Source organism: Agrilus planipennis, unplaced genomic scaffold, assembly GCF_000699045.2.
Source record: "Agrilus planipennis isolate EAB-ADULT unplaced genomic scaffold, Apla_2.0 scaffold171, whole genome shotgun sequence".
In the NCBI taxonomy this organism is placed as follows: domain Eukaryota; kingdom Metazoa; phylum Arthropoda; class Insecta; order Coleoptera; family Buprestidae; genus Agrilus; species Agrilus planipennis.
The window spans coordinates 57,600-69,634 of record NW_020438994.1 but is presented as its reverse complement, the minus strand read 5'-3'; the positions used below and the strand labels follow the sequence as shown (position 1 = coordinate 69,634).

Genomic DNA, 12,035 nt, shown 5'->3' with positions numbered 1-12,035 from the left:
TCTCAGTTTTAACATGCATCTATCATCTGAATGATTGTATTTATTATGTATTCTGTACTCTTATACGCAGATTGAAATTAAAATTTAAAGTTGGATATCTTGTCTGCTATTGATTTCCCATTATCATTCCCATTTTCCAATCATTAAGATAAGATTAAGAACGCGATTTTAATACCCTAAATCGAATAATCTTCTGAAAATTTACAGTTAAATGCCTACAATCCGAAAAGTTTCACTTACATCGTGGTTTGATAAAACCACACACTTTTTTTTTTTTTGATTGACATCATCATAAGGTCGTCAGTCCTAAGACTGGTTGGAAACGTACCTCCACTCTTTCCAATCCTGAGCCAAACTTCGCATTTCCTTAAAACTAGAATAACCCATATCCTAAACTATTTGCGAACAGTAATCTAATCTAGGTCTACCTCTACCTCTCCTAATTCCTGTTTCTGCCACTAATATGCCTGAGAAGGTGTCCTATCAACCTATCTCGCCTATTTCTTATTGACTTCCATAGAGTCTTCCGTTCTCCTATTCCTTCTAATACCTCTTCATTTCTAACCTTTTCTATCCACGAAATCCTCATTCGCCTATCACACCACATTTCGAACGCTTCTAACCTTTTCTTTTCCGCCGCGCTCACTGTTCAGTACAACGCCGCGCTCCAAACATACATCTTTAACAACCTTTTTCGAATTTCCGTCCTGACTTATCTGACTTCCTAGATATCTAAAACCAGCCACTTCTAATTTTTCGTCTCGTTTCTTTATATTCGCTCTTTCTCTACTTTATCTTCATTTACATATCAGTACTTTAGTTTTACTTTTATTTATTTTCATAGAGTACTGTTTTGTCAGTACCGCTTGGCACCTTATTGTTCTTTAAAGTTTTTTAATGCTACATCGAACTCTTCTCTCATAAGTTCCATTCTGTCTCTAAGTCCCTGTCATTCGTTTTTCCCGCCGACTTTAATATTTCGTCAGTTCCTATACCTAGCCTATCACGCGTTTCGTTACATTTTAGTCAGAATTTTCAATTTAAGATTTGTCTTCATAATTACTAAGTTATGATCGATATCTATATCTGCTCCTGGATAACTCCTACAGTCCTTCACTCGATTTTTAAATCTTTGCCTAACAAGCACGTAATCTAACTGATACCTCTCTAAATCACCTGGCATCTTCAACGTATAACGCCTCCTAACGTGGTAGTTAAATAAAGTATTCGCGACGGTTAAGTTATGTTTATCGCAAAATTCCATCAGCCTATCTCCCCTATCATTTCTATTGCCTAATCCAAAAAACCTGCTATTGCATCCACTTTACCCTCACCTATTACTGCGTTGAAGTTTCCTACAACTACCCTATCAATAAACTTAAGAAATCTTCTATATCTGCATAAACCGCTTCTACGTCTTCATCACTGTAAGATGATGTAGGCATGTAGACCTGCCCTAATACCGTTTTTACCGGCTTCGAGTTTAATTTAACCATAACTATCCTATCGCTTTTTTGTAAATAACTTTCTACACTCTGCCCTACTTTCCTACGCATTACAATTCCTACCCCCGAATTACTTTCCACCGATCCTGTATGTAAAGTCTCCACTCCAGAAGTCTCAAGCTTTGGGTCAACGGACTTCACCAATGCCTACTATATCTAATTCTAATCAGGAGTAGTTTACGTCCGGAGTAATTGTATAAGGTCCATTATTCTTTGTTTGATAAAATTTCCAGTCTTATAGACGTCACGTTAGTAATTGTACTCGAAAATGTCATGTTACCACTTAATAAAAGGTTCCGACTTATTTCGAAATGTAGGATTAAATTTAGGTTTTTGGTTTCTATCGCTTTAAATGTTTTAAATAATACAAATAGACATTTTTCTGTTCAGGTACTGGAGTGATCGAGAATCCGCCCTGAAAGTAGATCAACGAATTCAAAAAGGGCTGTTTCTCTTCGCCTGCACGAACTCGTGTATGAACCCAATTGTCTATGGGGCATTTAATATACGTACCCGACGTAGGAGCGAACAGGTGAGGCCACGATTGAACACACTTAATTCAAGAAACAGCAGAGTCTCCGTTTCCACGGCCGACACAAGGGTGCCACCTGTTGAAAAAATATTAAAGGTTTATGTCAAATAGTATTTTTAAATTAATTACATTAATTTATCGTTAGTATTAGTCAATAACAATCACACAACTAATAGTTACTAACAATGAAAAACTCAGTTTTTTCAATAACATAGCACACACGTACATCAGCTTATTGATCTTTTTAGTTTTGACACTCTAATTTCACAATTTTTCTAGTGATGGTATTACAAATTTTAGAAAGAATAATTAAACCAAAAAATGTAATCTTCAACTTTCTACATTACGATTTTACAATGTTAATAATCGTATCAACTTTGTTCGAGCAACATTGCACCACTATTGGTCATCAGTTTCTTTTTAGATCTGTAAAATTACAAAATTTAAACAGCAACGTTGAATATGGAGTTGTACAATATTTCAGACAGAATGCTTCTATTCTAAGCTGAGCTGTTTAATCGCTCATCCAAAAATTATTTTATGATCAATTCGTAGAGAATTGTTTTTTAAAGAACCATGAAACGTATTCTTTTATAGCATACTATATCTTACAGTTTAAGAGCTGACATGGAATAACTATTTTTTTGTTCTCCATAAAACGTCATATTCAGAAATAAAGCTGTAAATAACACCGTTTTTGCCAGTGACTTAAGTCTTGTTGTTAAAAGTGAAGTAGCAATAACTCATTAAGAAATAGTTTAATTATTATTTTCGTAATGTTTTATGGGGAGGGAGGTATATATCAAAAAACGCTTTAGACAGAACAACTGTGCCCTACAGACAACAGGTTATTATTCAAAAGTTTGTGTTTCAACCTCCTGAACACACGCAAAAAAAAACTTTTGGGTGTTTCATTCCCACCAGCCAGTAATGCTGGTGGGCGGGCAGTCCCTCCGGACTATGCCGGAAGGTAGGGCGGAAGGCCCTCTTCAGCCTGCTTTCAGGAATCGTGGGAATGGGTGGGTGGTGGTTCGGGTGAGAAAGTTGAAACGGACGAAATGAAAACAGAAGAGAATGAATGATTATCTGTGGAATATTATTGCGCCAGCATTTGCCTAAGTGATCCAAGAAAACCACAGAAAAACTTGGACCAAGGCAGGCGGACGCGGAATCGAACCGGCGTCCTCCCGAATGCTATGCAATGGTCTAAACCTCTAGGCCATGCTCCTCGGTGAACACACCCATCATAGTTACCTTAATCTGATAATAAATGTATAAGCAGGTAGGTACCTATTTATCTTAAAATTTTGCATACGTGCGGAGCTTCCAACTGAACGTATTTTGACCCTACTTGGGATTTCATTCAAAAGGACTTCTCGAAATTTGGAACCTCCAGAACACACGAGGTACGATGGCAGGAACAATAAAGTCAGAAAGTAAAACTGTATTTAACTGAGTCCTACGCTGTTGTTAGAGACTTGTCATCGATTCATCCTCCTACAAACACTGGGAAATCACACGTATTGCAGTCTAGTATTTCCTAAATGTATCGAATCACGATTTGATGGACCCATTCCCGATATTTCTGGAGTTATTCCTCTAAATTCCCTGTATAATTAAGCCATTAAATATAGTCCAAGAAAGTTGTATCTAGGTATGATTAAGAAATAAAAATCAATTGGAGACGCTGAAGTGATTTTGACCTTGGAGGTCATTCGAAGTTCAAGTCATCTTTTTGTAATGGAAACATTGAAATACATAATTATTACCTCTGCAATGGAATGAGCGAGAAATTTAATAATGATTTGTTCTTAACTATCAAGGATTATAAAATTCGTAATGCCGACTCCCGAAAAATTGACTACGTCTGAAAGTTGGATTGTGTTTGGAATATTTGGAACTCAAAGAAAATCTGGATGTAATAATGCTCGTACTCTTTATATGTATGTGAAAAGGATAAAATAAACAGTCCTTTTGAGATAATCCGTACTGTTTTGTGATTCACATTCAACTCGTTTTTAACCTTCCTCGTGTTTGCGCCCGGAAATTCTTCCTCTATGTTTAAAACATCCTCCTCAAGCATTTTTCCCTTCGAGCATTCCCGTTTGCTAAACCGAATATAAAATAAATTTGAGTTATTTCTTGATTGGCAGACTTAGCTATTGTAAAGAATATACAGGAAAAAAAAATAGAAAACAAAAGGATATGTGAAAAATACCATGAAGCAACGTTCGAAAAATTTTTAAACACTTTGTCTAAAAATTAGGTGAGGATTTTCCCTTTTTTATTAGGAAATACCCTGTACTTACTAATTGTGATTAACGGTATAAAAATAACGAAAAAACGGATCTTTGTAGATTGAGAGGTGTAACTAACAATAACCATAATTTCAATTTCAAACTCGCTTTAATTAAACCAAAGTTGCGTATCGCCCATAACATGAAATAAAAATTAAGACTGTATAATTACTCAAACAAAAAAGGAGCTACAAAGACTTACTTCAGTTTAATTTAGAAAACATTATTTGTTAGGTAATATTCCGTCATCCACGTCCGAATGATTACTGACCAGGGATTAAATGTTCTCAGTCAACTTATTTTCTTCCGCCTTACATAAGCCACTCATTTTTCTTCCATTTTGATCCTTATCTTCTCTTAAAAATTATATAGAGAATACTGTTTGAAACACATAGCTAAGTGGTCCAAACATTAGTGCGTAAAGCCAAAGAGTCTCGGATTCGGTTCCCGGCGAGGGTGTAACAACAGCAACAAATTTTATTTAATAGTGTGGATGTAACAAGTACCTATCGGGAAGAAAGCGAATGCACTTCCACCTTGTAAAAAAAGGCAAAAGTGAAAAAGAATAGCGTATATTCCTTTTATAAAAAATGTTGAAATTGTCCGCCATTAGCTTCAAAGCAACACTGATAGCGGCGTACCCAGTTGCTGCTAATTTTGACCCAGATACCGGGAATATTTCTAATTATACGATAGGCATTGGTAATGTAACTCACCATCAACTGACGGTTGAATAAGAACCCTACTAGAATGCACTATCATACTACTAATTGTCCTTATTGTAATAGTCTTTTATCAAATGATAACTAAATGTTAAACGTTGTTCTGCCATTTAAATAATTTGTAGAGATGTGGCGAATGTATTGTAAGTGTGTGGGAATGAGATCCATGACAGAAAGAGGAATGGAATAACCTCATCATTATAAAGTCGTCAGTCCTAAGACTGGTTTGACACGTACCTCCACGAATTCCTATCCTGAGCTAAACTTCGCATTTCCCTAAAACTAGAATAACTTACATCCTTAACTATTTGCGAACAGTACCTAATCTAATCTAGGTCTACAGTTACCCCTTCTAACTCCTGTTTCTGTCTCTGACTAGACCTTCATGTCTGAGAAGGTGTCCTACCAACCTATCTCGCCTATTTCTTATTGACTTCCATAGAGTCCTCTGTCCTCCTATTCTTTCTAATACGTCTTCATTTCTAACCTTTTCTATCCACGTTATCCTCATCATTCACCTATAACATCACATTTCGAACGCTTCTAACCTTTTCTTTTCCGCCGCGCCCGCTGTCCATATTTCGCACCCGTAAAACGCCGCGCTCCAAACATACACCTTTAACAACCTTTTTCGAATTTCCAAAATAACTGTTCGCGAGCATAGAAATGACTTCTTTTTATTAAAGGCGACACAACCCTGCGCTATCCTCTGTTTTATATCCCTACTACTCCTTCCGTCCTGGCTTATCTGACTTCCTAGATATCTAAAGTCAGCCACTTCTTCTAATTTTTCGTCTCCTATCTTTATATTCGCTCTTTCCCTACTTTTGCTTCCCTTGCATACCAGTATTTTAGTTTTACTTTCGTTTATTTTCATACAGTACTGTTTTGTCAATACCGCTTCCATTTTATTTAAAGCTATCTCTAAGTCCTCCTTGCTAGATGCTAATACTGCTATATTATGTGCAAATCTAAGCATACTAATCTTTTGCCCCTGTATATATGTCCCAACAGTTGTACTGTTCTTATTGATCGCGTCTTCGATGTATAGATTAAAAAGTAGTGGTGACAGTGTGCATCCCTGTCTGATTCCCTTTCTAATATTTACTTCTCTACGTTCTCTATACTTAATATATATACTTAAGTGTCACTCTTCTATTTTTGTAACTCATCCCTACATTTTTAAGTATATTTAGCATCATGCCCCATTTCACATTGTCAATAGCTTTTTCTAAATCTACAAATTCTATGTAGGCACTCTTTCCTTTTTATATCGTTTTCTCTATTGTTACCTGTAAAGCTAGAATGGCCTCCCGCATTCCTCTATTTCTTCTAAACCCAAATTGATCTTCTCCTACTAGTTCTTCCGCCCCTTTTGCCATCCTACTCTGTACAATTCTAGTTACGATTTTTGATGCATGAGAAGTTAAACTAATTGCTCTAAAAGTCTCTCACCTATCCGCGCCTCTCATTTTAAGTATGGTTACTACCACGTTCCGTTTATAATCCTCTGAAACTTTCCCTGTCTCGTAAATGTGACTAACTAGCTTAAACATACGATCTGTAACCTCTTGTCGTGCATGCTTTAGAATTTCTCTCTGTATCCATCTACCCCTGGCGCCTTTTTATTCTTTAGGTTTTTTAATGCTATATCGAAACTCTTCTCTCATTATGGGATGACCTAGCTCATCTATCTCTACATTATCTTCCTTCTCTAATATATCTCCTAACTCAGGGTCTGCGTATAGGTTCCCTAAATATTCTTTACACCTGTCTGCCTTTTCTTCATTTTCTATCAAATTGACCCCGACCCCTGCCTCGTTTCTTAAATTATTACTACTGTACTCATCTAAAATCTCTAAAATTCCTTTTAGTTCTTTTATAAACCTCATCGGTTTTACCTAGTTCAAACTTTTCTTCTACTTCTTTACACGTCCTATCAATCCACTGTTCCCTAGCTGCCCTACACTTCCTAATTATTTACCCACTTTATAGCCTATATCCTGTTTGCCATTCTTCGTCTGTCCTGCTTTTGAATAACCTAACCTAACTTAGTTTAACTTTAGCATCTTGACGGCAGGCGTTTAGCCACATCCACGTCAGACTGGTGACTTTTAATTAAAATTTACTCATAAATTCTATAGTTTGCATACCGAAAGCAGGCCATTTATTTATTTCAATCTTTTATTAATCGTGTTCATAGTCAGGAAATTCTAGAATATCCCACCATTAGCTATCTCAGAAGCACCAATTTCATTCACAACGTTACCTACTCTAAAATGCTAAATGAATAGTGAAGTGGCAATACAAAGATATTTTCAGCATACTAAATAGACAAAGCTATTGATCTAAACTTCTACACCATTCATTAAAAGTTTACAGGGAACAAAGTTCTACGTAGTGAAAGGATTCGTTTAATAAAATGTTTTCGAAACTGTGGTATTTCCCGTTTTGGTGTTCGTTATGATTCTGAGTTTGTTAGAATGATTTAATTTTCTAAATACATTTTTTCTGGATGCCTCATTAAATTTAGCGGTAACTTCTGAAAGGATTATACGAGGGTGGATTGATAAGTTTCCGGCCTAACCAAGAGATGACGCCACTAGGCCTACCTTGAGGTGACATTCTATAGTACCATCCTTGGATAGCTTGTAGCTATAGTTTCAGCCCGATCTCCTTGCTAGTGTAGGTTTGACAGCACGCTGAACAAGACGCCTCTGTGGTTTTCGTAAAAATGGAAAAGCAGGAAAATCGTGCTGTCATCAAATACTTTTATTTGAAGGGGTTAACGCCGAAGGAAATTAAAAAAGAGATGGACTCAACACTGGGGACATCCTCCCCGTCATATTCAACCGTTAAGCAGTGGGTTTCCGAGTTTAAAAAGGGTCGTGTGAGCACCTCTGATGGGCCTCGCTCAGGACGCCCCGTTGAGGTCACAACTCCAGATATGATCGAAAAAATTCATCAAATAGTGCTGGGAGACCGCAGATTGAAAGTGCGTGAGATAGCTGAGACCTGTAAGATGTCATATGAACGTGTGCAACATATTTTGCACCAACATTTGCATATGGAAAAGCTCTGTGCAAGATGGGTGCCGCGTTTGCTAACAGTCGACCAAAAATTGATTCGAAAAAACATTTCTACCGCAAATTTGTCATTGTATAAGCGTAATCCAAGCGAATTTTTGCGTCGATTCGTAACCGTTGACGAAACGTGGGTCCACCACTACACTCCTGAAACCAAAGAACAGTCTAAACAGTGGATTGGACCAGGGGAACCAACTCCAAAGAAGGCAAAAACAATTTTTTCGGCGAACAAGGTTATGGCTACTGTTTTTTGGGATGCAAGAGGTATTATATACATTGATTACCTTGCAAAGGGTAATACTATCACTGGTCAATACTACGCAGACTTATTGCAACGTTTGAGCCACGAGGTGAAAATTAAACGACCTCATCTGGCGAAGAAAAAAATCTTGTTTCATCACGATAACGCACCAGCGCACACGTCAATCGTTGCGACGGCTAAAATCAACGATCTAAAGTTTGAATTGATGCCGCACCCTCCTTACTCTCCAGACCTAGCCCCGAGTGACTATTTTCTGTTCCCTAATCTCAAAAAATGGCTTGGCGGTAAGAGATTTGCGGACAATGAAGAAGTAATCGAAGCTGTAAATGGTTATTTTGAGGAGCTTGACGAATCAGTCTATAGAGATGGCATTAATAGACTGGAACACCGCTATGAGAAATGTATCAGCCTTGGAGGAGATTATGTTGAGAAATAAAAAAAAAAAATTTTTAAAAACCTTGTTTTTCTTGGTCAGGCCGGAAACTTATCAATCCACCCTCGTATATAATTTGCTCTTAAGAAACCGTTATTTATTTTAAATAGTACCACACGTGTTTTATTACACTAATAGAATGAGGAGAAGGCAGTGAAAATTCGATAATCAATAAAATTGGGATCATTATTAGTTATTATCGTATTTATAATTATTACGCAAAAAAGATTATACTGCATTCTCTGCAATAAAAAATAGTGAATAACATCCAGAGATATATTGAATTTATGTTACATTCATAGAAAGTGCATATGACAGAATAACAGAAAGAACATTTAATGAAATATATCCGTATTTGCCATTAACGAGCAAAACTAATTGTGCCGGATCCGTCCCCAAAAGAGCAACAAACTCGCCAACATCCGAATAAAAAAAATAAAAGAAATTAAAAATCTGTTTGTTTATTCAATCGAAGAAAATTGACAGTGATTGTGATCGTTAAAGCGGCAAATTCATACATACTTTGTGACAATGATAATTTAAATCAGTTTTTTTTATGAATTCCGTGCAAAACCACATGTGCTGACAAAAAAGACACGATTATTCGAACCACAATTTTATTTACAAGAATTACATATTTGCAAATGCCCAGGGAGAAATTTAGATTTGTAACCAATATAACTTCAAAAAACAAAAATGAATTACCACAAATTGGGTGTTGGTACAAGTTCCAAAATCGTCAAAATTGCTTTTCTAATGCTGCCATATGTTCTTCTCAACCTACCATGAGAGACGGAAATATAACTGATTATTATATTAAAGAACATATTTTCTGATGTCAAGTTGTTATTTATTATGAGAATATTTAATGTGATCAGTCTGTGTAGACTTTCCCTGGTCAAAGTAAATTTAGCAGTTTTCCGGGTTTAAAAGCCGTGGTCCACTGGAAGTAAGCCTGGAAAACTACATATCACAGTTAGTGTGGTTATAAACCGAACAGTAAGTGGACACGTTCCGTTAGCATAAATAGCCCTATTTATTGTTTTGTAGACATGCCAACCTTAGTTGGCAGAGCCTGTACCATAAGGTGGACCGAGGCTCGCTAAAGAAAAAGGGCGGAAGGTCCTCTTCAGCCTCCTTTCAGGAATCGTGGAAATGGGTGGGTGGTGGTTCGGGTGAGAAAGATGAAACCGACGAAATGAAGACAGAAGAGAATGAAATATTATGTGTTGAATATTATTGCCCCAGCATTTGCCTAAGTGATCCAACGAAACCACAGAAAAACTTGGACCAAGGCAGACGGACTCGGATTTTTTTTTGTTTTTTATGCTTTCGTGAAAGAGGGGAAATCTTCAAAGATCCGTACGACTGGGTAGTGTCGGATTCCAGAGGAAGAAGTCCTCGGACCTACCAACTAAAACCCCTCTACCTCAGGCCATTCTAGGACCAACTAGGGTCCTCTTCAGCCGGAACCCGGAATCGAACCGACATCCTTCCGAATGCTAAGCAATGGTCTAAATCTCTAGGCTATGTCGCTCGGTCAGAACAACAAAGTGGTACTGCTTGAATGGAGTTCCTTCATCTAGATCGAAACTTCATTACTGTAAAGTTGCTCTTTATGAAATTGTAAATTAAGGATTAAGGATTTATCAAATACACGCCGAAAATAGAACAATATAAATAATACTACGTAAAACTTAGTGAATGGTTATTTTAAAAACTTGAAATAAGTCAAAAAATGTCCGTATGTAGTTCAAATTCATTATAAAAGCTGTTAGCTAACTATTAGCAATGCTATACGCCTGTTTATGCAAAGAAAATTTTCACTTCGCTTCGTTACAAAGCAAAGCATCTTGACCTCTGTTAAGCCTCTTATGCTACAATAACTTGATTATACTAAACTAAAGTACTTGTCGTTTACTTATCTAATAACAAAAAGAGAACCTACAGCGATTATTGGGGAATATTGACAAAGTTAATTCGATCCCTACATTTGTGGACTAAGCAAATATATATACACAAATAAGCCTAGCAACGAAATGCGGCATAAAATTATTAAAAGAAATGTAAACATTAAAATAGCAATGATATTTATGCCGAAGCGATATAAATATATCTATATGTAGAACCAAGGATGGTGCACTACACCCTTTAATAGTAGATATTACGTACAGGGAAAAACAAGTCAATTCGCAGCCGTTGTCGGTTGAATATCTCATCACCAATCCCATAAAGGCAAATTGAATAAGGGCCTTTTAATCGATAATATGCGTACTAAAATACCCAGGATCTTTGAGTTATATCCAGTCTGACTGTATCTACTATTTTACTGATATTGTTGCAGAAGGAAGATGATCTCTCATCTTTGGCTTCCTGACAGCAGACCTATATATGTGCTTGGTACATATGTATAAGGCCCATGAGTCGTCCTCGTTCTTTTAAGGAGGTGCTTAATTTTTAATCTAAGCATTCCGCAGATGTTGTTCTTCTTGTAAACGCATATTGCTTTTGATAGTTAAAACAGTTTCTAGCGATCTACGCAGTCATTCTTTTGTCAAATTAATGACCGGCATGAGAGCATCTCGTAATGTAGGAATTCGGTCCCGACACCAGCGTGTGTATGTTCCAAACGTTAAGAAATCAGAAAGCTTTGCTAAGAGCTGGTTCTCTCTACTCAATAGTTACCTGAGCATGGTTAAATAACGATGGCTCGACAGATATTTTCCATTTTCTAATCTTATTTACAATACTCCAGGTAAAAAGGTAATGGTAGGATCTCTGAACGAAAAAAAAAATATCCTAGTCCTCTAATTACATGTTCAATTAATTTTGAGAAGTGCATGTATGCACCTTGGCTAGGCGCCTCTGTAAAATAGAGGTGTGTTATCGTCATTGTTAGAATGATACTGTTACCTCCTTCGTTACCTTCTCAACCCGACGCGTCACTTTAAATGTAGAAGGGCAGCTAGCCTAGTGTAATCAGCATCCCGGAATTCAGGCGCACTAGTAAATGAAACTTACACAATTATAATAAATATAATAATTATGAATAGTACCTGGTTCAGCGATTGTTATTTATTTACGACCTTAAAGAATTATTTCTCGTAATTTATATGTATAAATGCAAATTTATAAAGACAATCAATAAATATCAGAAATATTGGTTTTTTTTCTAGGTATAGTTTAACCACGAATGCC

The 12,035-nt window shown here is 36.6% G+C and overlaps 1 protein-coding gene across 2 annotated transcripts in view; it reads left to right on the top strand.

Annotated features, from left to right (window-relative positions):
- The window catches only part of LOC108739367 (gonadotropin-releasing hormone II receptor), a 166,000-nt gene that overhangs the window by 146,778 nt on the left and 7,187 nt on the right, over positions 1 to 12,035 (top strand). For both annotated transcript variants that reach the window (XM_025975728.1, XM_018473247.1), the window contains exon 7: positions 1,896 to 2,133. In XM_025975728.1, coding sequence (XP_025831513.1) covers positions 1,896 to 2,133 — 238 coding nt within the window. The remainder of the gene's footprint in view (positions 1 to 1,895; positions 2,134 to 12,035) is intronic.